Genomic DNA, 27,137 nt, shown 5'->3' on the forward strand with positions numbered 1-27,137 from the left:
GTTTCCCTTCCCGCTGTAGCGGTCCCTATTTATCTACTTGCACTTTGACGTGCTTTCGAACTGCTAGGTGGGCAGGAGCTGGGACTGAGCAACGGGAGCTCACCCCGTCGCAGGGATTCGAACCGCCGACCTTCTGATCAGCAAGTCCTAGGCTCTGTGGTTTAACCCATGGCGCCACCTGCGTCCCTATAAGTTTCATATTAGAATCCTCCTATTTCTACCTTTTTCTAAATTTGAGTCCTAAGTCCACTTTGAATACTGTTTGTATAGTCACTATTATATTATTACACCCAAACTCTAAGCACCAGGAGTTTTCAGGGGAGCCAGCTAGTTAATGAGCACTCACTCTGATTTGTTCGCATCACAGACTTGCATTTGATTTGTTTTTTAACACCATGAAAGTGGCTCTCCAGTCCCTCACATTCACACGTCAGCTTAAAATCTGTTTCCTGCTACACATTTCTCAAGAAATCCACATGTACACAATGAGCCTTAAGCATTCTTGCAAGAGGGAAATCTTTTATGCAGAGCAACCATGTCCCACCCTGAACTACAAGGAATTCAAGATCTGGGAATTTGCACCCACAACAAGGACACCTTTCAAGTGGTGGTTATTACAATGGGATGGGGAAAGAAGAATTCATTTAGAAGCTAACTAATGCATAAAGCATTATGACTGCATTTACCTCTATGCATACGACTCTCATACTCCTAAATGAAATAACGTATTCCAAAATGATAGAGGGTGCTTTTAGTAACAGAGTTAATGAGCATCATACCATATAGAGGACAAGCTACCTGATTCAAAGGTAAAACGACTCAGGACCAAAAAGTCTGCCTGTGCCTTATACCATTCCACAGGAGAAATGTCCGGTCATGGTCTGGAACTTTCTACCTCTTCATACTACCACGGATTTCTTTCAGCTGCAAAGGCTTTGCAATAAATTTAGTTTGCTGCAGATATAATTGCAGAAGAACCAAATGCAGAAATGAACTTTAACATTCACAGATCAGGTGTACCGTTCTTTCCTATACAACTTAAAATAACACATTAGAAACTCTGAATTTATTTCTTCGGGTGTTGCATATATTTTATTGCATTCTCCCTTAATCAATAGAGCATTATTCTGACTTTTCTTGAGGATAAAGCTGGTGCGTGCAAGTGTGCGTGTTCTGTGTGTGGGATGGTGGTGGTGGTGGAATATGCATTTAGGCCAGGCAACCCCAAACTTCGGCCCTCCAGATGTTTTGGACTACAGTTCCCATCTTCCCCAACCACTGGTCCTGTTAGCTAGGGATCATGGGAGTTGTAGGCCAAAACATCTGGAGGTCCGCAGTTTGGAGATGCCTGATTTAGGCTATCTACCTCTGCCTTTCCTTTTTCATTCCAAACTACTCACTGCTGCTGACTTGTAGATAAAAAGTTATGTTGCTGTGAGTATGCCAGGAAGGGCAGTGGGGAAACATCTATACCTCCCTCACAGTTTAAATGTGGCATAGATGATAGATAGATATATACTGTAGATAGATGATAGATAAAAGATATAAGTAAAGTGTGTTTAAAGGAGCGTGAGCAGATTCAAAAAAGAAGGTGAACATCCTCCCTGCAGCAGGTAAAACACACCTTTTCACTGACTGGCTTCTCAGATAGCATATATTTGCTTGCAGCCTCCATGTACTCTATCTCTCATGCGTAATCCCAGAGGGGATTACAACCTATTTTAATTCTCAGTCAAGGTTAAGTTCAATGAATATTAATGAATAACTATCCCCGTTAATTATTAAAGGCCACACTGAAAACATGAACACCAGAAGAGCAACAGAGATAATCCAGAGTTCAGGTTGGGTCGGGTCTCCAGCAGGCAGCTTTCTTCCACCTTGTTGTTCTTAAGTATTTTCTTGGATTTCTGACCAAAAGAACAGAGAGAAAAATGGGGGTAGAAGCTCTGCTCCTTCTCTGCCTCCTCTTCACCTTGTTCTTGTTCTCCTTCAAAATGTACAAGAAGAAAGCCCAACTACCTCCAGGGCCCACTCCTTGGTTTCTTCTGGGCAATCTTCTGCAGAAAAACGTCCTGCCTCTGAGCAGAAACTATGCAAAGGTAAGTCCACCTCTTGGAGACCACTTTCACTTTTCATTTGTGCCGTAAAGCAGATTTGGCTAGACTAGGGGAACCCATACTAAGGCCCGGGGGCTGGATGCGGTCCAATGGCCTTCTCAATCTGGCCTGCGGACGGTCCGGGAATCAGCATGTTTTTACATGAGTAGAATGTGTCCTATTATTTAAAATGCATCTCTTTTTTTTTCATATAGTCCAGCCCCACGCTAGGTCTGAGGGACAGTGGACCGGCCCCCTGCTGAAAAAGTTTGCTGACCCCTCGGCTAGACTAAAAAGGCAGAGAGAGACAGGAAGGCACAAAGTTAATTTCTACCTTCTTTAGTCTGTGTATGTCTGATTCTATCTGCTGCTTTGAGGAGCGCAAATATTCCTGCAACATAAGTGAACAGAAGGGAGGTCATGAAAAGAAGGTTTCCCATCCTCTTTGTCTCTTCCTGGAAGTGCTGCCAGACTGAGAGGCTGCAGAGAGCACCATCTTTAAGAACACACAAAGAACCCTGAAGGACTAGATGAAAGTCTTATCCATTCTCCAAGCAGCACAGTCTCCTGCAATTCTGCTCTGCACCCACCCCATGCCTTGGCAATCAGTGTTATTATTGCTTCTATAGATTTTCATGGATAACAAAGGGACATATTATGCAGTGCTGTAGCAGGGGGGTGGGTAGCCACCGCCCCCAAGTGAAGCCTCCAGGAGGGCACCATTGACGCTCCCAGCCTGTGTGTGTGTGTGTGTGTGTAAATAAATGTGTGTGGGGATGCCAAGCTGGGTCTTTGACTAGTGTTAAAGAAAGCCTAGTTTCGCCCCTGCGTAACACCTCTGTTTTTACTTAGTAGAACCCTATCTACAGGTCAGTAACACTTGGTTGAGACATTGCTATCATAGGCATTGTGTGGTTGGGGGAGGAGGGAGAAAGAAGGGGGTAGTGATATTTCCATCTTTTGCATAGTGTATGTGTCGGGTGTTGTATTAGTGTCACGTGGATGGTTCTTGCATCTATTCATTTATTTCTTTTCGTTGGCAGTGAAAGAGACTGGTTGGTTGCATTTGGTTGATTACAGTGAGTTTTGTTGGTGTGTGAGAGAGTGTGACGGGTTGTTGGGTCAAATTAGCCATATCCATTCGTATGCTGTTGGTGGGTTATGTTGCTGTTTCGTTAGCAATTAGTGTTGAAAGGCATACTATGTGTCATCTGCAGGTAATACAGTATATCACCATCTTGCCTAGCAGCCATTGATAGTTTATTTGTCTAATCCACTTTAAAATCTGTCTAAGTTGATGACCATCCAGACATCTTGCAGTGGTGCTGCCTTTGAGAAGGAGGATCTCCTTCTGCTTATCTTGATTGCCCTACCATTCTGCTTCACTGGAAGCAAAGGAGTTTTGTTTCCCCACACCATGATAAATTGCATACACGTCTGTCTTCTCTTAGCGCATTGTTATCTAAACAAATAAACAAAAACAAAAAAGCTCCAAATGTTTTAATTTTTCTTCACAGAGGCCAGCCCCTTGATAATTTTAATTGTCCTTGTTGGCACCTTTTCCAGTTCTACAATAACCTGCCAGTTTCAATGGCACAGCTGTCTGCAGACTTCCTTTGCAAGGTGTTTTGCTGCCTGAAGCAAAGGGGGGAAAGTTGTCTCCTCCCAGTCCTGTTCCATGTACAAAAGTCCAGCAGGCCATTGACCCTGATCTCAACATTCTCCATAGCACCTTGAGGACAGTGACCTATGTTAGTGCTTGCACACTCTGCCCCACACCTTAACAATGAATACATGTGCAAAGAATTCATTCAGGTTCTCTGCAGTTCATTTCTCCTTCCTTAGCACACCTTTAAAACCCTTAGGGGGTGACTGTGGCGATTCGCCACCTAGACCAGACCCAGCATGTGAGGGGTTAAGCGTGGAGCAGATAGAACCCTCGGGGGGCGGGCTCAGTCCAGGGATAAAAACCCCTCCCAAGTGGCAGTTAGGGAGTTGAAGTTGAGGTTGGAATCAGTTGAGGTTGAGCTAGGAGTGGTTGGTTATATGCAGAGAGAGCTGGTTTAATATATTGAGGAAGGAGAATAGGTGGTGATTTAGTCAGACGGGATACAAAGTTGGGAGATTATTAATAAATATTTACCTAGTTGACTTTAGCAGTAATAGGCCGGTAATTTATAATTAGAGGTAATAGGCCGGTATAGGAACCATCTGAAATTTAGAACAACCTAAGATTTGTACTGCAACCATTAAGCATATGAACACACAATAAAGCAACTTCGTTTTATTTTATCTGTATCCTGGTCTGTGGTGTTTTGGTGGAGGTGTTTATTTTGTAGTTGGCACATCACCAATCGACCGTAAAACGTCCAGTGGTGATGTGCAGGTCAGAGTGACCGCTACAGTGACATAATGGATAGAGTGTTGGACTATGACCTAGGAAAGCAGGGTTTGAATTCCCACTCAGTCATGAAGCTCACTGGGTGACCATGGGCCAAACACCATCTCTTAGCCTGACCTACCTCACAGGGTTGTTGTGAGAATGAAATGGGGAGCAGAAGAACCATGTACATCACTTTGAGCTCCTTGAAAGATAGGGCTGGTATATTATTGTAATAAATAAATATATGAACTTCTTCCCTAGCTAATTTCCCACTTTTAGATATGCAGTATAAAGGTAAAGGTAAAGGGAACCCTGACCATTAGGTCCAGTCCTGACAGACTCTGGGGTTGCGTGCTTATCTCACATTATTGGCCGAGGGAGCCGGCGTACAGCTTCCAGGTCATGAGAGACCTCAGAAATGTTAAATATTTGTATAACCCCGTAATCATCCATAATGATTGACAGACTGTTTGCTCTTCTTGCTCAATTCCTATTGGATCAGCGCCCTATATATTAAACTATAAACACGCAGATATTTCATTGGATCCCAGCACTGGATAGTCACCCAGCCACCCTTCTGCTGTGAACAGAACCTTCTCTTTGTGAGTGAGTTAAGAAGAGTCTTGTGTAAGTGCCTTTTCTCTGACCCATTTCTCCAAAAAAATTCAGTTGATATTTCTTTTCTATTCATAAGTTACTTAATTTTTCCTAGGGTCACTTTAAATTCATTCACTTTTTTCTTACCAGATCATTTCATTCACTCATATTTCATTTTGCAATTCATCCATCCAGCTTTACATACAAATCCTTATTAATCAGCACTTGTTTGCTGTTTCTTCACTTGATTTGTGCTTAATAAATGTCTTCAGCACTTAGGAATTCACATAGGAATTTCTTTGGCTGATTCATCAACTCCTCTCTTTCTGCTTTTCTTTCCCTTCAACAGCCCCACATTGTTTCTAAACCCTTTTCTTCAGTTACTCACAGATGTGTGACCCCCACACCCTTTCACTTTCTGATAGGCTCTCTTCACACAGCTCCATTCCAAATTAAATGTGCAGCATCTCATCTTGCTGCCTTACTTCTTGCTGATAAAACAATGAACAGGGTGGTGATACAGTGACTACTGCAATCAACACAAGATAACATCACCAATAATATTTTATGAATAAATCCATAAAAACAGTTTCTTTCCCAGATAGGTTTTATCTTAAACAATAGCAAATAGTCAAATTGTGATATACAGTGTTACATCGGTTTAAGTACACAATTGGTTCTGGAAGTCTGTACTTAACCTGAAGCGTTCTTAACCTGAAGTGAACTTTCCCATTGAAAGTAATGGAAAGTGGATTAATCCATTCCAGATGGGTCAGTGGAGTACTTAAACTGAAATGTCTACGTTCCCCCTACTAAAAGCAATATCTCCAGTGAGAATTGGCCACAATTAACTCTTTATATCAAAAATCTGATTGATAAATATCCAAATGCCTCACTAATAATAGTAGGCGATTTCAATGCTAGGGTGGGAACCAACAATGAGCAACTATGTAGTAAAATAAATTGGAACATTGACAATGATATTGCTTATGCACTGAAAATAGAACGATTCTCCAGAGACAATGTTATAAATAGGGAAGGCTTATGCCTACTTGAGCTATGTAACAACTTTAACCTCCAGATTGTGAATGGTTCAACAAAAGGGGATAGAAGTGGGGAATTCACATATTTTTCCCTCAGAGGATGCAGTGTAATCGATTATATCCTTGTCCCTTATAATATTGTAAATTTGATCACGGATTTCAAAATTGGAATGCATACTGAAAGCGATCATCAACCTTTATTGCTGTCTATCAACTTAAAGTTGGAAACTAAAATAATTAATTGTAAAATCCTAGGCATAGCTGCCAAGTTCTTCCTTTTTTTAAGGGAAATTCCCTTATGCTGAATAGGCTTCCTCGCGAGAAAAGGGAAAACTTGGCAGCTATGATCATAGGACCTTGTCAATATAAACAAATGACCCAATTAAAATGGTCCCAGGAAATGAGTGTTGCAGTGGGGCAAAAACTTACAGCTAACTTGAGAAAACAGGTGCTACTAAATTTAAAGAACACTAATCCCCACAGGAACATTTTGAAAATCTATAATGAAATTTTCCAAATCCTTGCAGAGCTTAACACTCCACCTAAAATCTGGGTACCTAAATATAGCGCCAGCCCTTGGTTTGATGATGAATGCTTTCAACTTAAAAGAAAATTGCGCCGAGCCTTCAAAAATAATCGTACTAAATTAGAACTTTCCTATTTAGATGAAAAAAGAAAATTTCACCATACTCTGGCTGAAAAGAAACAAAAATATGCTACTCAAAAATGGTTACAATTACTCGATTCAATTCAAAGCAAAAACAACAAAGCGTTCTGGATGCTAGTGTATGGAGGTCTGAAAAACGACAATCAATTAAATTTTTCATCAATCACAGAATCTAAATGGTCCCAGTACTTTACATCCGTATTTAATGATCTACATAGTGAATCAAAAGGAAATGAGGCCATAGATAATAAAATCAACAGACTGAAGGAGTGGCCAAGGGTAGAAGAGGAGGAAATCAGGGAGATAGTTAGAAGCTTTAAATCAGGGAAATCACCAGGGCCAGACGGTTTACCGATAGAATTATTTAAGACATACATAGACTGGTGGGCAGAACCCTTAGCTCAATTATTTACTCTCATTGATAAACATGGAATCATGCCTGAAATATGGCTTAGATAAATAATTATTCCAATTTTTAAAAATGGCGATCCAAACGAACCAAAGAACTATAGACCAATAAGCTTATTATCAGTCATAGGAAAAATCTATGCCAAGCACCTCTTATTTAAACTTCTTACCTGGATGAAAAACCTAAATTTACCAGGGAAAGAACAAATAGGCTTCTCTAAAGGTTGCTCTACTTTAGACCATTGCCTTATACTTACACATTTGGTCGAAAAATATAGATCCCAAAAGCAATCTAAGATTTACACAGCTTTTGTAGATTTCCGTGGTGCCTTTGATTCAGTTGATCATGCAAAATTGCGGAAGAAACTTGTAGAGCTAAGAATTGATCAACGCCTATTGATTTTAATACAAAATTTATATTCTTTCAACATCTGTCAAGTTAAACTCAACATTAAAGGTCACCTCTCATCTGATATCCCTAATACGAAAGGGGTAAAACAAGGGTGTATTCTTGCCCCCTTTCTATTTAATCTATTTTTATCACATCTTCCAGAACACCTCCAAAAAATAGAATCACACGCCCCCAAACTCAACCAGAAACCTGTTCCTCTTTTATTATACGCAGATGACACAGTCCTACTATCATTAATGAGCTTGGGTTTGAAACGTCTTATACTTTCCCTGAGTCTCTACTGTGAAATTAACAAACTTTCCATAAAATACGAGAAGATGAAAATCTTGGTTTTCTCCAAAGGTTGGAAACTAGGGAAATGGAAATAATAAGAGAACAAGAAATCCAGCAAGTAAAGATGTATAGGTTGTTAGGGTTAAAAGCAAAATCAGCAGAAACTGGTTGAGAAACTTACACATAGAGACCAAGACAAACAAATGCTTGGTTTAATGGAGAAAGTAAAAATAACAAAAATTAAATTAAGCTTGCACAAAATACCCGCACAACCAAACCACCCACCAAGAGCACACTGGGAAAACGCCCAGCACAGAGGCAACACACAACACCCCTGATATACCCTGCATCATCAGCTTCACAGCAACACCTGTAGAGCTGCTCCACAGCTGCAGAGCCCCAGTCATTTAATCTTTCCTGACTCTTAAAGGTACAGTGAAACAATAATGACACTTTTACACAATCATTCAACATATCCCCTGCAGTTCATTATTGTGAAACAGAGACAAACTTTGTACATGTCTTTCATGTGCAACTTTTGGAAGTGCTTTAGTAAAGATGTCTGCGACTTGTCTGTCACCGGGGACATATTCAAAAACAATTGTTTTGTCAGCAATCAAATTCTTTACAAATTGTAAACGTAATCTCAACACTCTAGTGCGCTGTGTGTTGGTTTCTGAGCACAGGATAGCAAGTCCACTCTGGGAATCGAGATAAACTTTTACTGGGAGTGATACTGGCATCTTTAAGTCTTCAAATATTTGTAAATACCACTCTATATCACGGATGGCCTGAGTACAGGCATATAACTCACTTTCAGTTGAAGAAAGACAATTAATCATTTGATTCTGTGCTTTCCATTCAAAAGGACACCCATTATAAAAATAAGCCATACCAGATGTACCTTTGTAATTATTTTGCTCTACAGCATGAGATGCATCACAATATATTTCAAAACCTTTGTCAATAGATGGTGTAAATTCCAATCTGTAACGTTTTGTGTGTTTGAGGTACATCACCACTCTCTTAAGAGCTTTGAAGCATTGGGTAGTGGGTTTTTCTACAAATTTTGCCAGAAAATGAAAAGCATAAGTCACATCTGGCCTTGAAACTCTTTGAATAAAATTGAGCTTGCCTATGGCAGAGCGATACAAAGTTTTGCCAGAGAACGTGTTATTGCCATCTGTAAAAGTGAAACCACATACCATAGGCGTTTCTTTCCCATTTGCATTCTTTAAACATAACATTTCAACAAGATCATCTATTTTTGCATTTTGATGAATCAGATAAGAACCATTTTTGCCTTCTTCAATTTGCATGGATATATAGTTTTTAGCTTTGCCTAATTCTACCACATCAAATTTTTCTTGTAACAGTGACACTATCTGTGTATATTCATGTTTAGTTTTTGTAGAAATTAATATATCATCTACAAACACACATAATTTGGTCACAGAATTTCCATTTTCTTTTGTAAATACACAGTTATCTGCCTTGCCTTGTGTAAAACCAAAATTCAGCAATTCCTTCACTAAAGTCTGATGCCAGTTTTTACCACTCTGATGCAAACCATAAAGAGATTTATTTAGTTTGCACACTACTCCTTTAGTGGCGATTACGCCATCAGGGACACGCATAAAAATTTGTTCTTCTAAATCTGCAAACAAATAGGCAGTTTTTATATCTACATGATAGACAGAATGTCCACGCTGGGATGCATCTTTTAACAAAAGCTTAACAGATTCATATTTTACGCTCGGTGAGTAACACAAATCATAGTCTTCACCTGGGATTTGCTGGAAACCTCTGGCTACTAACCTAGCCTTGTACCTTACAACTTTGTTTTTATCATTCATTTTCACTTTATAAACCCATTTTGAATCAATAACTCTCATGTCTGGGGTTTGTGGTACAAGAGACCAAGTGTTATGCTCTTTTAAAGAAGCTATTTCAGCATCCATAGCTTTGTACCAATTTACAGCTTCATGCAAAGGTAATTTTTGAACATCGTTGTAGCATTTTGGCTCAAAAACTACTTATTGGCATACACAGTGTATAACTGCTCTTTTGAAAACCGTCTTGGTTCCTGTCTCTTTCTGTCTGAACGTCTTAGTCCTGAAGAAGAGCTAGGCCCTTCAGAATCAGTAGAACTATTTGGACTTCTAGCTTCAGACTGTAAATTGCTATCATCAGACTGATGAGACTCTTGTGGGCTTTTCTTACTTTCAGAAAACTCAGAAGAACTTAACCTTTCTTTAGGTGTCTGTGTCTTTAAATTTTCAAACAAATCACCAGACACAACAGGCTTTTCGTCTTCAGATTCACTAGTATCCCCTGCTCCAGCTTCTCCCTCTTCTACTTCTACTTCCTCCTCATCAGCATTATCTAAACCATCACTATCTTGAAAAATAGCAACTCTATTCCAATTTACAGTTTCAATCATGCTTCTGGTAATATGAAATTTACCAGTTGCTGGTACATAAACTCTGTACGCCCCCTGCTGGTAGCCCATAAACTTTCCTTGAACACTACGCTCATCCAACTTGTGTCTAGCAGGGTAGTGAATAATAATGTCTGAGCCCCAAATTCGCAGGTATTTTAAATTAGGGCGTTTTTTAAACAACATTTCATAGGGTGTAACATTTAAACTAGAATGATAGGATCTGTTTTTAACAAAAAGATAGGCATGAAGAGATTCCGCCCAATATTCTTTCCCCAAATTAGCATCATGCAAGTAAGTTTTAACACCTGCCTGCAAATCACGTTGCACTACTTCTACAATCCCATTCTGCCAAGGACTTCTAGGGCAGGACAACTCGTGAACAGTCCCCTGCGCTTCCAGGAAATGTGAAAATTCCTCAGAAACAAATTCTCCCCCCCCCTGTCAGAAAACAAATGCTTTATAGGTTTGTTAAAGTGGGTTTTTACCCAGTTGCAAAAAATCTTGTACTTCTCAAGTGCTTGTGACTTTTCAGCAATGGTGTAAACAAAACAATATCTGCTGTACTGATCAATAAGAGTAAGCCAATATTTTGAATTTCCTAAAGAAGGAGGGAGTGGCCCTACTAAATCACAATGCACACGTTCAAATGGCTCTGTTACTTTCCTGCTTGAGCATTTACCCTTTCTTGCAACTTTTATCTTATTCTTACAACAAGATACACATTGCATATAGTATTTACATGGCTTTAAGTTTAGTCCATCAACAATCTTCTCTGTCTTTATCACATCTGTGAAATTTAAATGTCCCAAAAGTCTATGCGGCTCATGAATACATCCGGAGTGAGGCTTTACATTTCTCAGCCCCTGACTTGGCTGGGTTACTCTACAGTTCACAGGTGGCTGTGAATGCTTTTTAAAATATAGTCTATGTAAACCTTCAGACTCTCTGGCATACAATACACGCTTTCCCCCTTTGTAGAACTCACATAGTGATTTTGTGAAGCACACAGTTACTCCTTGGCGTGCAAAGCAACTTACTGATAATAAATTGTCCACTGATGGGCAGTAAGTGCAATTTGCTATTGTGATGTTCAAGGAGTCAAGTTTCACAGTACCTCTGCCAAGCGACTGTAGAACGTTGGAGTTGGCCAGATGAATGGTGCCAATTTCCTCTTCGAAAGAAACAAACAGACTTCGGTCGTTACAAAGATGAATTGACGCCCCGGAATCTACTACAAACGATTTCCATGTGTCATCTTTAATTACTTTACGACCTAATTCATGAACATGGAATGCTCGCGGCTCACGTCCATCTTTACGATGTGCTGCCGACTGCTGGGTTGCTGTCTGTGATTTACGAAATGGAACGGACCCTGAAGCATTTTGCTTTTTAAATCTGCAGTCCCTCGCAAGGTGCCCCTGCTTTTTACAAAACCAGCAATGCTTGGAAGTTTTGAAAGCAGATGAATCACCACAGACTTGCATACGGCGTTCATTATTTTTAGAAATAGGAGTGCTAATCCCACAAGCCTCCCTTCTGTCCAGCTCGCCCATCAATCTTGCTGTTACCCCTTCCACAGTTAATTGTGCTGGAGGTACAGCAGATATCTGGCTAGCTATGGCAGACGCTGACTCCTTTCTAACGTGCACTGCCGTAAGACTGTCCCACATTTCTTTGGCAGTTTTCTTATTTCTTATATACACAACTTGCTGATCACTAACAGACAAGTTAATTAATGCCCTTGCTTTAGCATCACCTTTCGACCAGGCATCGGTCATAGGAGCAGGAGGGTCCTCGGTCACGTACTTCCACACATCACGGGAAGTTAGAAGTGCTTCCATTCGAAAGGACCATAGACTGTAGTTCTCGGCCGTTAGTTGCGGGAATGTTAAAGCCTTTTCAGCCTCAGCAACACGGTCTGCCATGCTGGAACTTTTCAACCACCAGCCCACAAAACCGTTGCAGCAGAAAAGAGGGGAAAAAAACCTTTCTAAACCTTTCTCCAAAAACTAACATGTGCAGTTCCACGCTCAACCACTGGGCCCATAACCAAAATGTTAGGGTTAAAAGCAAAATCAGCAGAAACTGGTTGAGAAACTTACACATAGAGACCAAGACTTAAACAAATGCTTGGTTTAATGGAGAAAGTAAAAATAACAAAAATTAAATTAAGCTTGCACAAAATACCCGCACAACCAAACCACCCACCAAGAGCACACTGGGAAAACACCCAGCACAGAAGCAACACACAACACCCCTGATATACCCTGCATCATCAGCTTCACAGCAACACCTGTAGAGCTGCTCCACAGCTGCAGAGCCCCAGTCATTTAATCTTTCCTGACTCTTAAAGGTACAGTGAAACAATAATGACACTTTTACACAATCATTCAACACAATCTGGGAATTTTATTCCAGAGCAATTTAGGGTGGTCAAATCATTGTACAAATGCTATAAAACAGGCAAAGAGTACTGTATATTCTGCGTATAAGACTACTTTTTAACCCAGGAAAATCTTCTCAAAAGTCGGGGTCGTCTTATACGCCGGGTCGTATTTCTTATACGGCGAGTATATCCCAAACTCTATATTTTAACTGGAAAAGTTGGGGGTCTTATACGCCCAGTCGTCTTATACGCCGGAATATACGGTACCTCCTCAGCTGTTGCTCGTTTCTATTATCAGAAAGGAAACCAATTTATCCCTGCAGCCAACTAAATTTTCCAAGCAAAGGTGTTATCCCAGATACTCTATGGGGTCCCAATATGGGTACAAGCATTTAATAGAGATTTGGAAAAGATTCACTCAAGTTTCCTGAGACGTATCCTTGGACTCCCATCTTCCATTAAATATGAAACAATGTGTGCAGAATTAGGCATACACACAATGGAATATTGGGCTTGAACTATTGCCATAAAATACTGGTTATGATGCCATTTACGTTGCCCACCATCAAGTCTGCTCTCTGACCTGCTCAAGGACTCTTATAAATCTAGATGGTACCAACTCCTAGAAAACAAAATTAGATTCATAGGCATTGAGCTGGAGCCCTTGTATAATTCAAGTGAGCAATATATCTTCCACAATGTCCAAATCAGATTAAAGGATGTTGGAAGACAAAACATTGTGGCAGCTGCAAATAGAGTTTGCTCCCCCATGCTCTATGATTTAAATATCTTAGATAATAGGGTCAACTATATTACAAAGCTAATAATCCCAGCCCAACGTAGGGCATTTATACTAGCCCAACTGAATGTATTTCCCTCGGCATTTGTCAGGGGTAGATATCGGAACACTCCCAGAGACAAGAGATACCGTAGATGTTCTCTGAATGTGCCGGATAGTGTAGAGCATATTCTCTTTCATTATCCACTCCACAGCATGCTGCGTGAACGTGTGTTGTTCCCCCCTTCTGGGTGCTCTGAAATCGCAGCATGGTGGAAATGTTGGATTCTGCCTGTCTGACATTGATCATAAGGTGACTGCGGGAGAAGCTGAGTTTTTGGCAGCAGTGTCTCAAGGAGTAGTTTAATAGGAAGAAATCTCAGAATTTATATATATATATACATATATATATATATATATATATATATATATATATATATATATACACACACACATATACAATTAGTATATGCAGTTTACTGTTGCCTCTTTGTATGCATTTTAAATACTTTTGTATGTGATTCTTTTTCTTGCGATTCTATTTGTAAAATGCCTAATAAAGGTTTGATAGTAAAAAAAACCTTAAACTGAAAGTACTCCAACCGAAGCATACTTAAACCGAGGTATGGCTGTTCCAGTGGTTCAGTGCTCGGAAGTTGTTCTGGTAATCAGACATTTTGTCATTAAAGAGCTTAGTCTTTGAACTTTGTTTCAAATAATATACAAGAGAAGACGGTGTGTAAACAACTTAAAGCAGGGGTATATCTGTCCCCATCTGCATGTTTACATTGGGAGTAGCATTATTAAACCTTCCAGGAGGTTTAACAAACTGAAGGACGTCGTCCTCTTTCCATGCTCCAAGCATTGAACTCTTTATTACTGCGTTTGCAATTGTTCAAGATAAAATCTATTTTAGAAAGAGAAGAAAAGAGCACTGAACCACTGATATATTACAAGCGAACTTTTTATTTACTGCATTTGCTATTGTTTAAGATAAAACCTATCTGGGAAAGAAACTATCGTATTTTCACATGTATAAGACTATATCCCCCCCCCCTATTTTTCAAGTTTAAAATTGAGGGGTCGTGGTGAAGGGGCTTGAATAACTCAGAGAAGCTATGAGCTATGCCATGCAGGGCCACTGAAGATGGACAGGTCATAGTGGAGAGTTTTGACTAAACGTGATCCACCTGGAGAATATGGTACTTTTGCCATTTTTATGGACATTTATTGTTTCCATATAGTTGCCTTGGTGATACTATCTTGTAGCAATTACTTTTTGCTGAAGCAGCAAGCCCTTGCAAAAGCCATCTGGGTTCTTGCCATGACAGCTGAGAAGCCAGCAATAGGTCCAACAATGGGAGAGATCAATGGTATGGATTCTCTGTGGCCTCTTGTACATTTCTAGCAGGTAATAATTTTAAACCTTGCCTTTGTATCCAATAAACAAAAATGGTTTAAGGATTCTTTACCTCCAAAATAGATGGTCAGTCACACAAATAGACAAGTCACTGAAATAAAATAATTAGCACAGTCCTGGGGCTTGGTATGAGCTTTCTGGCCATGACCTACAAGAAAGCAGTTCTGAGAACTGGGACTACCAAATCATCAGGCCAATTGTCATCAGTCATCTTGGATGAATTGAAATAATGTCAGCAGATGGGAGGAGCAAATTGCATAGCGAGGTCAAATAAAAATAGGCTTTGCTGACTGGAGAAAGAGAGGTGTGGGACCTCCTAGCTGGATCGTGATTAGTTGTGTGGTGAGAGAGCTGATTGACAAAAAAGTATCCAGGACTCATTGAAATGGGAGTTTTGGGAACCATAAAGACTATAGCTTTGAGATTGGGGGGGAGTTAAAAATAAATTGCTGGGTTTTCACTTGGTAGGGCTAAACCCTGATTGCCATAATGGGCCAGCTGCCACTGATATATCCATGCATTTTTTAAATCCTACCTTCAGCTCGTTGATAAATGGGGTCCTATCTTTACTGTCTGGCTGGGTCCCAAGCCCATGGTGGTACTGTGTGGATATGAAGTGGTGAAAGATGCTCTGTTGGATCATGCTGAAGAATTTGCTGGGCGTCCTGTTTTGCCCTTCAGTGATACCGCGTACCGTTATAAAGGTAAGTAGGGGCATAGCTGCCAAGTTCTCCCTTTTTTTAAGGGAAATTCCCTTATGCTGCATAGGCTTCCCTTCCTTGCGAGAAAAGGGAAAACTTGGCAGCTATGAGTAGGGGTACTGTGCTTATTGCTTCCATTTTAATGGGAGAAGCAGCCTTCATTTTCAGGGGTCTCTGAGTAGGAAGAAGCAGACATCAAGCCCTTCCTTTTCATACTGCAGGTGGAGCTAGATGTTACAAAAAACAGGAGTTTCCCACCCAAAACAACAGCCCTGAACTGATTTCTTTCTTTACTGTGAGGGATATAGCCAGTCTCAAATAACCAACAAGATTAATTCTAATTAATCCATGGAGGGTTAAGATCATAAAGTAAGCTGTCATGCCAATCTTAACTTCCGTGTTTCTCCAAAAATAAGACACCATCTTATATTTATTTTTCCTCAAAAAACACAAGGTGGCTTATTTTCAGTGGATGTCCTATTTTTTTTATTACCTAAGTCTGGAAGAAACCCTACTGCAACTACAAATGGGAATATATTCTGAATGGACAAAGTGCCACAATGAACTTCCATCCTGCTGAGAAAGCTTCCTAAGGGAATGATCTTCTCCTGTTTGCTTTCAGGAATGTCCAGCGGATCTATGAAAAAATGGAGAGAGCTGCGCAGGTTCACACTCACCACCCTGCGAGATATTGGAATGGGGAAGAAAACGATGTCCAAGAGGGTGCAGGAGGAAGCTCTCTGTCTGGTGGAGGCAATGGCAACCACAAAAGGTCTTCTCAAGTTATCCTTATTCCAAACACACTTTTGAAGTCCTTCAGGGCAGGAAGAGTAGGCTACCAGAAAGTGGGATTTCCATTAGTTATGGCACAGGTGTTCATAATGAATTGCTACCTATTAAATAACTTGGCTGAGTTGTAACGTACTCCTGAAATGTGCCGAGCTCTGTTTGAGCAGGGATTTCCTGACCACAGATATGGGGGAGCACATTGTCCTCCTTATAGGAGTCCATAATGTTATCCTTACCAGTTAAGCTGCACTTCTGCATTGCCAAAGAAAGTGGATACTGTCCTTCAAGAGCTGCTGATACTACTATTACATGTAAAAGGAATTTGATTCTCTTTAAATGTTAGGGAAATACTAAATGCACCATGTATCAGGCTCAGTTTGTGCAAGGAATTCTTGTTTACATTCTTCTGCCGTGCAGGCAGAGGGAGAGAGGTTCCACCTTGGCAAACTCCATTGACTATGTCCTTTTGCTCCTGCAGGGAAGGCCTTTGATCTAAGAAAATACATGACAATTGCTGTTTCTAATGTGCTCTGTTCTGTTGTCTTTGGGAGTCGCTTTGACTACACAGATCAGGTCCTCTGGGAGATGTTGCGAATCATGGAGGATTTTGTGAGCTACTTTGTGAGTTATATGGGACAGGTATGTTGTTCCTTCTTGTGAGGATATCCCATGGACCCAGAACCTTGGTTCATCTTAGTGGACATGGGCCCTGGTATAAGCCAAGTGCACCCTGGGAAATATTTCCCTTTACCTTTTACACTTTCTCTGATCCTCTTCTCTCCATTAAATTCCACATGAAACAAATCAAATACATCAGTGATTATGGATTTCCTTTCAATTGACATCACTAAAAATTTCCTTACAACTATGAGCTTATCCACACCTAATATTGCCCCACTACTTTCCCCCAGGAAAACCCATTGGTTAGTACTGAATTGGAACAAACAGCAGTCTGGTTTTCTGCAGATTGCTGTTTCCGATTAAGCACTAAAGAGCAGGTTTCCTGGGAGGAAGCAACAGGGCAAAGGTAAAAGTACTCAGACATGTGCCGAGAAAGCATGGGCCAAGAGCAAATCTGCTTGTACCTGTGCCTTCTAGGCATAGGATAAGCGGAAGTCCGGGAGAGACTGGGCAAGTAACGCTCTGTTCCTCTCCAGTCTACTTGAGAAGCTCAGCATGTGAGGAGGTATGAGTTGGTTGCTCCAGGCTTGAACCGCATGGCTCCTACAAGCTACTTTTGAGTTCCTTGTATGCCAGTGATTGAACCTTGTCCTGCTGCATGCAGCTTGGTGCCCTGCCATTGAAAGTGTTGGTGTTGGTGCTGACCTTTAAAGCCCTAAATGGCCTCGGTCCAGTATACCTGCAGGAGCGTCTCCACCTCCATCATTCTGCCCGGACACTGAGGTCCAGCACCAAGGGCCTTCTGGCAGTTCCCTCGTTGCGAGAAGCCAAGTTGCAGGGAACTAGGCAGAGGGCCTTCTCGGTGGTGGCGCCTGCCCTGTGAAACGCCCTCCCAACAGATGTCAAAGAGGAAAACAACTACCAGACTTTTAGAAGACATCTGAAGGCAGCCCTGTTCAGGGAGGCTTTTAATGTTTAATAGACTATTGTGTTTTATTTTCCTGTTGGAAGCCGCCCAGAGTGGTTGGGGAAACCCAGCCAGATGGGCGGGGTATAAATAATAAATTATTTATTATTTATTATTTATTATCCTTGTATGCCAGTGACTGAGCCTGGGACCTACTGCATGCAAACCTGGTGCTCTGCCACTGAACCTGTGTCCATAGTGTTCTGGTTTCTAGTCTACTCAGATTTAATATATATGGTACGTGTATCAACTAAGCACAGAAACATTCAAGCAGGGGTGGTGCATCCCATTTCATGACTTCAGACAAAGCAAGGTAAATTCTTAGCCAGCAGAGGACGGGGTGGGGTGAGCAGGACATATTTGATCTTCCACCACCCAAGGTGCCTGCTTCATTTAATGGATGGGCCAGACCTGCATACAAGGTACAATCAACCTAACAGAAAAATTTGCTTCAGAAAGATCTTGAACCTGTTTCTGCATTATTTTGTTTCAGAGAATAAGCAGGCCAAATAATGAACAATGCATTATTTTTAAATTCATTGTAGGAAGTTGATTAGGGCTGTGATCCTGACCCCATTTACATCAGAGTAAGCCCAGTTTAATTCAGAAAGCCTCGTTTCTGGGCAGACATGGTTAGGAGTTCTGCCTCAGTGGATATGGGCAGGATCTAGTGATAATTAATATGTAAATATAGTAGACTGTAATAATAATAATAATAATAATAATAATAATAATTTATTATTTATACCCCGCCCATCTGGCCGGGTTCCCCCAGCCACTCTGGGCGGCTTCCAACAAAACACCAAAATACAGAAATCCATCAAACATTAAAAGCTTCCCTAAACAGGGCTGCCTTAAGATGCCTTCTAAAGGTCTGGTAATTGTTGTTCTCTTTGACCTCTGGTGGGAGGGCATTCCACAGGGTGGGTGCCACTACCGAGAAGGCCCTCGGCCTGGTTCCCTGTAACTTAGCTTCTCGTAGCGAGGGAACCGCCAGAAGGCCCTCGGCGCTGGACCTCAGTGTCCGGGCAGAATGATGTAAATAAAGTAGATAGAGGAGGAGGAGGAGTGAGGATTTATTTACAATGGTTTGTTTGTTTAATAAACTTAAATCGTGTCACTCCTCTCAAAGGAGCCATGGATTGCAAACAGTTTGCAGGAGAACATCCCTAAATCCATAGACTCAGCAGGCAGTTCTAAAATGATAAAGTCAATATACAATTGTTACGTATTGTCTCTGTTCCAGATTTATAATGTGTTCCCGAAAATAATATCTCACCTGCCTGGACAGCACAAAAAGATTTTTGGAGATTTTGAAAAAATGTATGCTTTCATCAATGAGAGGGTGGTATCCCACAGAGAGAGCCTGGATTATCAGGACCCCCGGGATTATATTGACTGTTTCCTTATGAAGTCAGAGAAGGTAGGAGGTTCTATAATTTGCCTTCTCTACACTTCTGAGATGTCTCTCGTTTGTGGCTAGATTTGGAACTGCCTCATATGTCTGCTGCCCTCCCTCATTCTGATCCTGCATTCTGGCTGTGGTGGTTGGCCATTGTGATGATCTCCAGGCTAATCTCAGGTGGAGGCATCTTCCCTCAAGCTATGCAGGTTTTGTGTTCCTTCTCGTTACTGCATGGAAAAGACCGAGATGTCTCAGATCATCTTTGATTTACTTTTATTAATTGTCACTGAAATATACTCGGAGTCGAGAGTGAATTTCATGCTCTTTATTCAGCTCATAGTCTTCAAGGAGAAGAAGAGAAGAATGGCTCTTTTCCCAAAACCATCTGCTTATATACATTATTTACACAATGGGCCTTGCGTGATTGGCTACTTCAGGGCTACACCTGTGGGCCAATCAGGTTGTGGATTGACTTCTGCCTGCAGCCTGATTGGCTGCTCCTACTGGCCAATCAGGTTGCAGATTCCCTTCTGCCAGCCGCCTGATTGGCTGCTCCTTCAGGCCAATCAGGTTGCGGATTCACTTCCACCTGGAGTTGGATTGGGTAGCTCCTGCGGACCAATCAGACTGCTGATTCTGAATCTATATTGTTCTAGGATTCAGCTCAGTACATAACAGTCACCCTGCCAAATGCTTCAGTTTCCCCAATGGCCTCCTTCATCAACAATACTTGATACTGGCAGGGGAGATACCTTGATCAGCAATTCTGGATCAGCAAATAGATTGAGTGGATAGGATTGGCCATTAAATGCCACAAGCCCTTAAAAATTATTTGAGAAATTGATCCTACATACACATGAATATACCACCCCACAAAAAAATAAACACTATACTCTATCAAATAATTATTGAGTTAACAATTGGAGGATACAACTCCATGAATCAGCAATGGGAATCTGATGTAGGAATAGAGATTGTGGAGGTAGATTGGAATAATTTATGGCCTTAAAAACCACTAAAATCAGTATAAACTTGTATATAAGAAAATAATAATTGTAATAATAATAATAATAATAATAATAATAATAATAGTTCATACCCCAGACCATCTGACTCAGTATCCACAGCTACTCTGGTAGCCTACCAACACATATAAAAGCATCATAAAACATCAAACTTTAAAAATGTTTTTTTAAAAAAACTTTAAATGAATAACACCATGGCTTTGTTTCAGCTGAAACTTGTTGGATCTCAGTTCTGGCACCTCTCAGGTGGATGCCATTGCCATTCTAAGAGAATGAGCAGGTGATTGTGACAAGCTCCACCACCTCATTTTCTAGAGAAATGCCACTGAGTAAAACTATATTCAATTAAAAAAAAACCCCTCTCTAGTTACACTGCAATAAACCATTCAATTATTGTGTTCCTTCTAGTTACTGCATAGAAAAGACTGAGATGTCTCACTTCCTCCATCACTCTTTCCAATGGGTGTTTTAAATTCTATTTCTCCTTTTCCTTTTTACAGGAACAAACCAATCATGAGGCCATCTACACCCAAGAACAGCTTATCATTTGTGTGCAGGAACTCTTTGTTGCTGGGTCATTTACCACAAGTGACGTTTTGGGCTGTGCCCTCCTGGCGATGGCTAGATTGCCACACATTCAAGGTACATAAATTGTCCAAAGGACTGAAAGGCTGTGCATTTCCAAGGTGGAAAGAGTAATAGCAAAGAGAAAGGTAAAACCAGGCATCCCCAAACTTTGGCCCTCCAGATGTTTTGGACTACAATTCCCATCATCCCTGACCACTGGTCCTGTAAGCTAGGGATCATGGGAGTTGTAGTCTAAAACATCTGGAGGGCCACAGTTTGGGGGTGCCTGTGTAAAACAATAAAACATCAAAACTTCACGAAGAAAGTGCAAATTGCTCACAGAGATCAGTACAAAATATCTTTTCCTAAGTCCATGGTAAAGGTTTCCACCTTTTAAACTGATTCATACACTGAGCTAGGCTTGTATTGGATCATCTCCAGTATCCATTGGCTATGTATGTCCAAGGGGCTGGTGCAAAAGTAACCCACTTCTTTAAATCATTTTAGTAAGAGCCAAGGCAGGGAGGAACCACCATTATGAGCAAACAGCTCTTTACCTCAGAACAGTTTGGATTGTGTCTGATCTCCTTTCTGCAAGGCTGTGAACTCTTAAGAATAGCTCAGTAGTGAGGTTTCCTTTAATTATGACTGTTAATTGTGCATCATGCAAAGAAGTACTTTATATTTTCTGTCCTGAACCTAATGCCTTCAACCCTTGCCCTGTGGTGATTCTGATTTGCTACCCTGGGACTCTTTTTTTTTTTTTTTTGGCTGAGGTAGAAGAGTGGGATGTAAGTTAAATGAATGAATAAAAGGTATTGTTTGAAGAGATAGCATAAAGTTTCCACACCATCTATTCAACATAATTTCATGAACATCTCTAAGAATGCCTTCCAGTTAACTTTTTGCTTAAGATAAAAAGCCCACATCCTTTAGTAATATAAGGTGATCCCCTGTAGCAAAGCGAATGCCTTGGGGTTATGGAAGCCGGATTCCTTTCATCTTTGCATGCCATCTTTAAAAATGGGCTCCTGTCAGGATGCAAATTCATGTAAGACGGTGTTACTTTTCCTTCTGGTTGGAGAATGTTGAAGGCTATCACTATGTTAGAAGAGAAGTAGCTTCAGAATTCTGGAAGTAGAGCTCTGAATTTGTTTTCTTACAGAAAAAGTTCAACGGGAGATTGATGAGGTGGTAGGTGCCAACCGTATCCCTGGCATGGAAGATAGGGTGAGGATGCCTTACACCAATGCTGTTCTCCATGAGATTCAACGATATCAAAAAGGGAGCCTTGAGAGCTTCCCGCGTGAAACAACATGTCCTACAAAATTCCGGGGCTATCTTATCCCCCAGGTGTGTGTCACATGTGAAATGAGCAGGTTACTGTGGAGAGGGGAAGGGGGGATTTATCATCCCATTAATGACTTTGGTTTGTCACAATCCCAGCCAGTGCAGAGACAAGATATGCTGATTACTACCTCACCCCCCCCACACACACACTTTCATGGTGATTTTTCAGAATGCTGTGCCATGACTTGTTTCTATATGTGACAAGCAACTTTAGGGATCACAGTCTCTTCCATAAGCAGGCTTCTTTTTATGTTTATGAAACTGAAACAAATAATGAAATCTCAATCTTCTCCCTGAAGGGCACAACTGTCTGTTCAGAGATTGGATCTGTGCACTTTGATCCTCTCCAATGGGAGAATCCAGAAGAGTTTAATCCGGGTCATTTCTTGGATGAGAAGGGCCAGTTCCGGAACAGGGTTGCCTTCATGCCTTTTTCTACAGGTGACTCTATAGACCTAGATTCTCACACTGTGGGGTTGGGTCCAGCAGCCAGTGTGTGAATGGATGGGCAGTAGGACTCCAAGAGTGATAGTGCTGCCAGGAGATAAATGAGAGGTTTGGGGAGGGATTGTCTACCCACAAGACGTTTCTCTCTGTCTTTGCCCTCCCTTTCCTACATCTTGAGCAGAAAATTTGTAAGCATCAGCCTGAGGATGGGACAGTTGAGTTCCCATCTTTTGGACCACTGCCTACAGGAACCACATGGGCTCTGTGTTAAGAAAGAGAGCTGGCATGATGAGTTGAGAGGAAAGGAAAGGAGAGTACTCACTCACATAATCTTTTACAGTGGTACCTCGGTTTAAGTACACAATTGGTTCTGGAAGTCTGTACTTAACCTGAAGTGAACTTTCCCATTGAAAGTAATGGAAAGTGGATCAATCCGTTCCAGACGGGTCCGCGGAGTACTCAACCTGAAGTGTACTTAACCCGAAGTATGAGTGTAATTGGTTCTGGAAGTCTGTACTTAACCTGAAGCGTACTTAACCTGAAGCAAGCTTTCCCATTGAAAGTAATGGAAAGTGGATTAATCCGTTCCAGGCGGGTCCGCAGAGTACTTTTTAAAAAAGTACTTAAACCGAGGTATGACTGTATATTTCTGTGCTCTGAAGCTGCTTATGTGTAGCTTTCAGCAAAGATTTACACACACAGAGGGATCCCACATGGTCTTTTCAGTGCTCTCTTCTCTCCAGGCTGCCTGTAGCCCAGCCAGAGAATGGATTATCCGTGCCTCCTTGAATTGTGAAGCCAAGTAGTGCAACATGGCTGCTGCTCATTGGGAAGCCCCACATCATCCTCAGCATTCCTCATGCTCCAACCTTCCTAGACTCTTGAATTCCCACCCCCTGCATGTTTCTCCATTGCCCTCCCCACCCTTCTGCATTCCTCCCACATAGGAGGAACCATTATATTTTACTCCAAGCAGCTGGGCATGCTGAAAGGAGCTCATCTTCAGCCTATATAGACCAATAACGGTGGCAGGTAAATGGAGGCCAATGTTTTGCCATGCCTTAAGCTGACTCTTGAGAGTCCCACGGACTGCAAGAAAATCAAACCTATCCATTCTGAAGGAAATCAGCCCTGAGTGCTCACTGGAAGGACAGATCCTGAAGCTGAGGCTCCAATACTTTGGCCACCTCATGAGAAGACTCCCTGGAAAAGACCCTGATGTTGGGAAAGATTGAGGGCACAAGGAGAAGGGGATGACAGAGGATGAGATGGCCGGACAGTGTTCTCGAAGCTACGAACATGAGTTTTACCAAACTGCGAGAGGCAGTGGAAGACAGGAGTGCCTGGCGTGCTATGGTCCATGGGGTCACGAAGAATTCGGATACGACTAAATGACTAAACAACAACAACAAGGTGACAGGGTGAAAAGTACTAATTTAGATTCATTGTTTCAAATTATTGGGACAGGCACCTTCAAGAGCACAGGTGCTACAGCAGTAACCTCAGCCATAAAAGATCCTAGAATAGGTTTTGGGACACATCCTCACTTTGCACAGTACATACAATATTGTGTTTTGTGGCAGGAGAATAAGCCAAGCAGTACTTTAGTGTTATATAACATGCTCAGAGTAGAAGTTCACCAGTAAGCCAAAGAATCGAGAAAACTCCATGAGACCAATATCTCCAAAAACATACCTGCCTGAAACACTTCACCTTCACATCACAGTGGAAACAGAGAGTTGCAGGCACCCCTTGAGAAATGGTCACACTGCTGTCTTTCTTTTGCAGTTCCATTATTTCAAAATGAGTTGGCTGGGTTTCTTGGGCACTAAATAGGTTTTTGATGACTGGTGAGCCCTGCCACTTTCTTCTCTCCTAGGAAAACGGGCATGCCCAGGGGAAGCCCTGGCTCGGATGGAGCTGTTCCTGTTCTTTGGTGCTCTGCTCCAGAACTTCACCTTCCAGCTGATTGGAGATGCCAAAGACAAGGATATATTCACTTTGTATGAGGATAGTTGCCTGAAGCCAGGAGACTTGCCATTGAAATTCATTAGACGTTCAATATGATCTAGTGACAGCAACTAAGCAGAATAAATGGTGCCAATGCTTTTCAGATAATTTGATGTAGGAACAACATGATTACTGGGAGAACTGAATCACACATTACTTAGAAAAACTATATATTCCAAACTATAGATCACATCATGCTGCTGCGGCTGCTGGGAGTTGTAGTGCAACACTTGGAAAACCACAGCTGAGCCACTACTACATTAGAAGAATCAATCCAATAATAAGTAATGATAGATAAAGTAAAAAGGCAAAGATAAATAAATCTCTGGGAGCAGATGGAATCTCAGTGTTAAGACCTTTAGGAGTATATTAGCCCAATAACTTTCTAAAGTGAAGAATGAGATATTATAAATCGGTAAATTACTTGAATTCTGTAACAGGGCTATAACAATAGCATTTTTTTATCTAAAAAGGAACATTATTAAAAAAACCTATAGACAAGGAAAATGGATTTTGCTTAATGAAGGATAATATTAGGAAAATAATAAATCTAGCTATGCATCTGCAGCAACTCAACTGGACATCTTCATCGGCCCCAGCTGCAGCAAATCATATCTATTCCATATCTACAGCCACGGCAGGTGCTGTAACCCTCCAGCAGTTTGACCTCACCCACAAAGTTGCACTCCTCCATTGTCTCCTGAGACAGATGAATCCCAACAACTTCATTTATGCATGAAAAACAAACCTTGAACAAGTATTTACATTTCCAGATGCAGAAAAAGCATTTGATAATATCACGTGTCAGTTTCTTCTTCAAGGTGTAGACATTTTAAACTTCACAATAAATTGTATTAATCAAAGATAGAGATTTATCAACAACAGTATAATTAAAGTAGTAGTCAAATCAAACACCTGCATCTCTCCCCCACCCTTTTTCTTTGTTGGTAAAATGGGATGAAATTACTGTCATGGTATAGTAGATCCTTTGGGGGGCATGAAACTTGCCACATATTTGATAAATGGGTGCAAGAAATCTTGGGCTATGATTTTTTTAATGGTTTAATGCTCTTCTTTGTGGATAACTGTGTGCACCACCACACTTGGCATCTGAGACAATTGGTAAAAAGACCCTCCCCTCATAAAGAACAGCTTCCTTTGCTCTTCCAGAGAGGTTACAGATTTTCACTTTTGTACACAGTTTTTATATTCCTCTTCATTTCTTCATGAATGGTAGCCACACCCATTCAAGCCAGCACTGTATCATCTTTGGACTTCCCTAACATTCCTCAGTTCTACATATCTTGCATCTTCTGCCCATCACTTGCCAAGTTTCATATTAAAGGTAAAAGGACCCCTGACCATTAGGTCCAGTCGTGACCGCCTCTGGGGTTGCGTGCTCATTTCACATTATTGGCCGAGGGAGCCGGCGTACAGCTTCCAGGAAATGTGGCCAGCAGGACTATGCCGCTTCTGGCGAACCAGAGCAGCACACGGAAACGGCGTTTACTTTCCCGCTGTAGCGGTCCCTATTTATCTACTTGCACTTTGACGTGCTTTCGAACTGCTAGGTGGGCAGGAGCTGGGACTGAGCAACGGGAGCTCACCCCGTCGCAGGGATTCGAACCGCCGACCTTCTGATCAGCAAGTCCTAGGCTCTGTGGTTTAACCCATGGCGCCACCTGCGTCCCTATGAATTTCATATTAGAATCCTCCTATTTCTACCTTTTTCTAAATTTGAGTCCTAAGTCCACTTTGAATACTGTTTGTATAGTCAGTATTATATTATTACACCCAAACTCTGAGCACCAGGAGTTTTCAGGGGAGCCAGCTAGTTAATGAGCACTCACTCTGATTTGTTCGCATCACAGACTTGCATCTGATTTGTTTTTTAACACCATGAAACACATTCACACGTCAGCTCAAAATTTGTTTCCTGCGACACGTTTCTCAAGAAATCCACATGTACACAATGAGCCTTAAGCATTCTTTTATGCGGAGCAACCATGTCCCACCCTGAACAAGTATCTACAAGGAATTCAAGATCTGGGAGTTTGCACCCACAACAAGGACACCTTTCAAGTGGTGGTTATTACAATGGGATGGGGAAAGAAGAATTCATTTAGAAGCTAACTAATGCATAAAGCATAAAGTTATGTTGCTGTGAGTATGCCAGGAAGGGCAGTGGGGAAACATCTATCTCCCTCACAGTTTAAATGTGGCATAGATGATAGATAGATATATAGATAGATGATAGATAAAATATATAAGTAAAGTGTGTTTAAAGGAGAGTGAGCAGATTCAAAAAAGAAGGTAAACATCCTCCCTGCAGCAGGTAAAACACACCTT

At 41.3% G+C, this 27,137-nt stretch overlaps 1 protein-coding gene across 9 annotated transcripts; it reads left to right on the forward strand.

The window, feature by feature from the left end:
• Positions 1–1,705: 1,705 nt before the first annotated feature.
• On the forward strand, positions 1,706–26,060 carry LOC118079920 (cytochrome P450 2C19-like). 9 transcript variants are annotated; one of them, XM_060271804.1, is made up of 10 exons: positions 1,960–2,099; positions 2,312–5,106; positions 15,448–15,610; positions 16,230–16,379; positions 16,875–17,035; positions 19,231–19,407; positions 20,915–21,056; positions 22,147–22,334; positions 22,631–22,772; positions 24,658–26,001. In XM_060271804.1, the coding sequence occupies exons 3-10, from the start codon at positions 15,499–15,501 to the stop codon at positions 24,843–24,845; spliced, it is 1,260 nt and encodes a 419-aa protein (XP_060127787.1). In that variant the 5' UTR covers positions 1,960–2,099; positions 2,312–5,106; positions 15,448–15,498; the 3' UTR covers positions 24,846–26,001. The 9 variants fall into 9 exon arrangements, 8 of the variants coding, with proteins under 8 accessions (XP_034960571.1, XP_034960565.1, XP_034960566.1 ...); XM_060271803.1 differs by having other exon boundaries at positions 14,731–15,610; positions 24,658–26,000; XR_009557178.1 differs by lacking the exon at positions 2,312–5,106 and having other exon boundaries at positions 1,707–2,099; positions 22,631–24,191; positions 24,658–24,788.
• Positions 26,061–27,137: the final 1,077 nt, after the last annotated feature.

Source organism: Zootoca vivipara, chromosome 2 (assembly GCF_963506605.1).
Source record: "Zootoca vivipara chromosome 2, rZooViv1.1, whole genome shotgun sequence".
In the NCBI taxonomy this organism is placed as follows: Eukaryota; Metazoa; Chordata; class Lepidosauria; order Squamata; family Lacertidae; genus Zootoca; species Zootoca vivipara.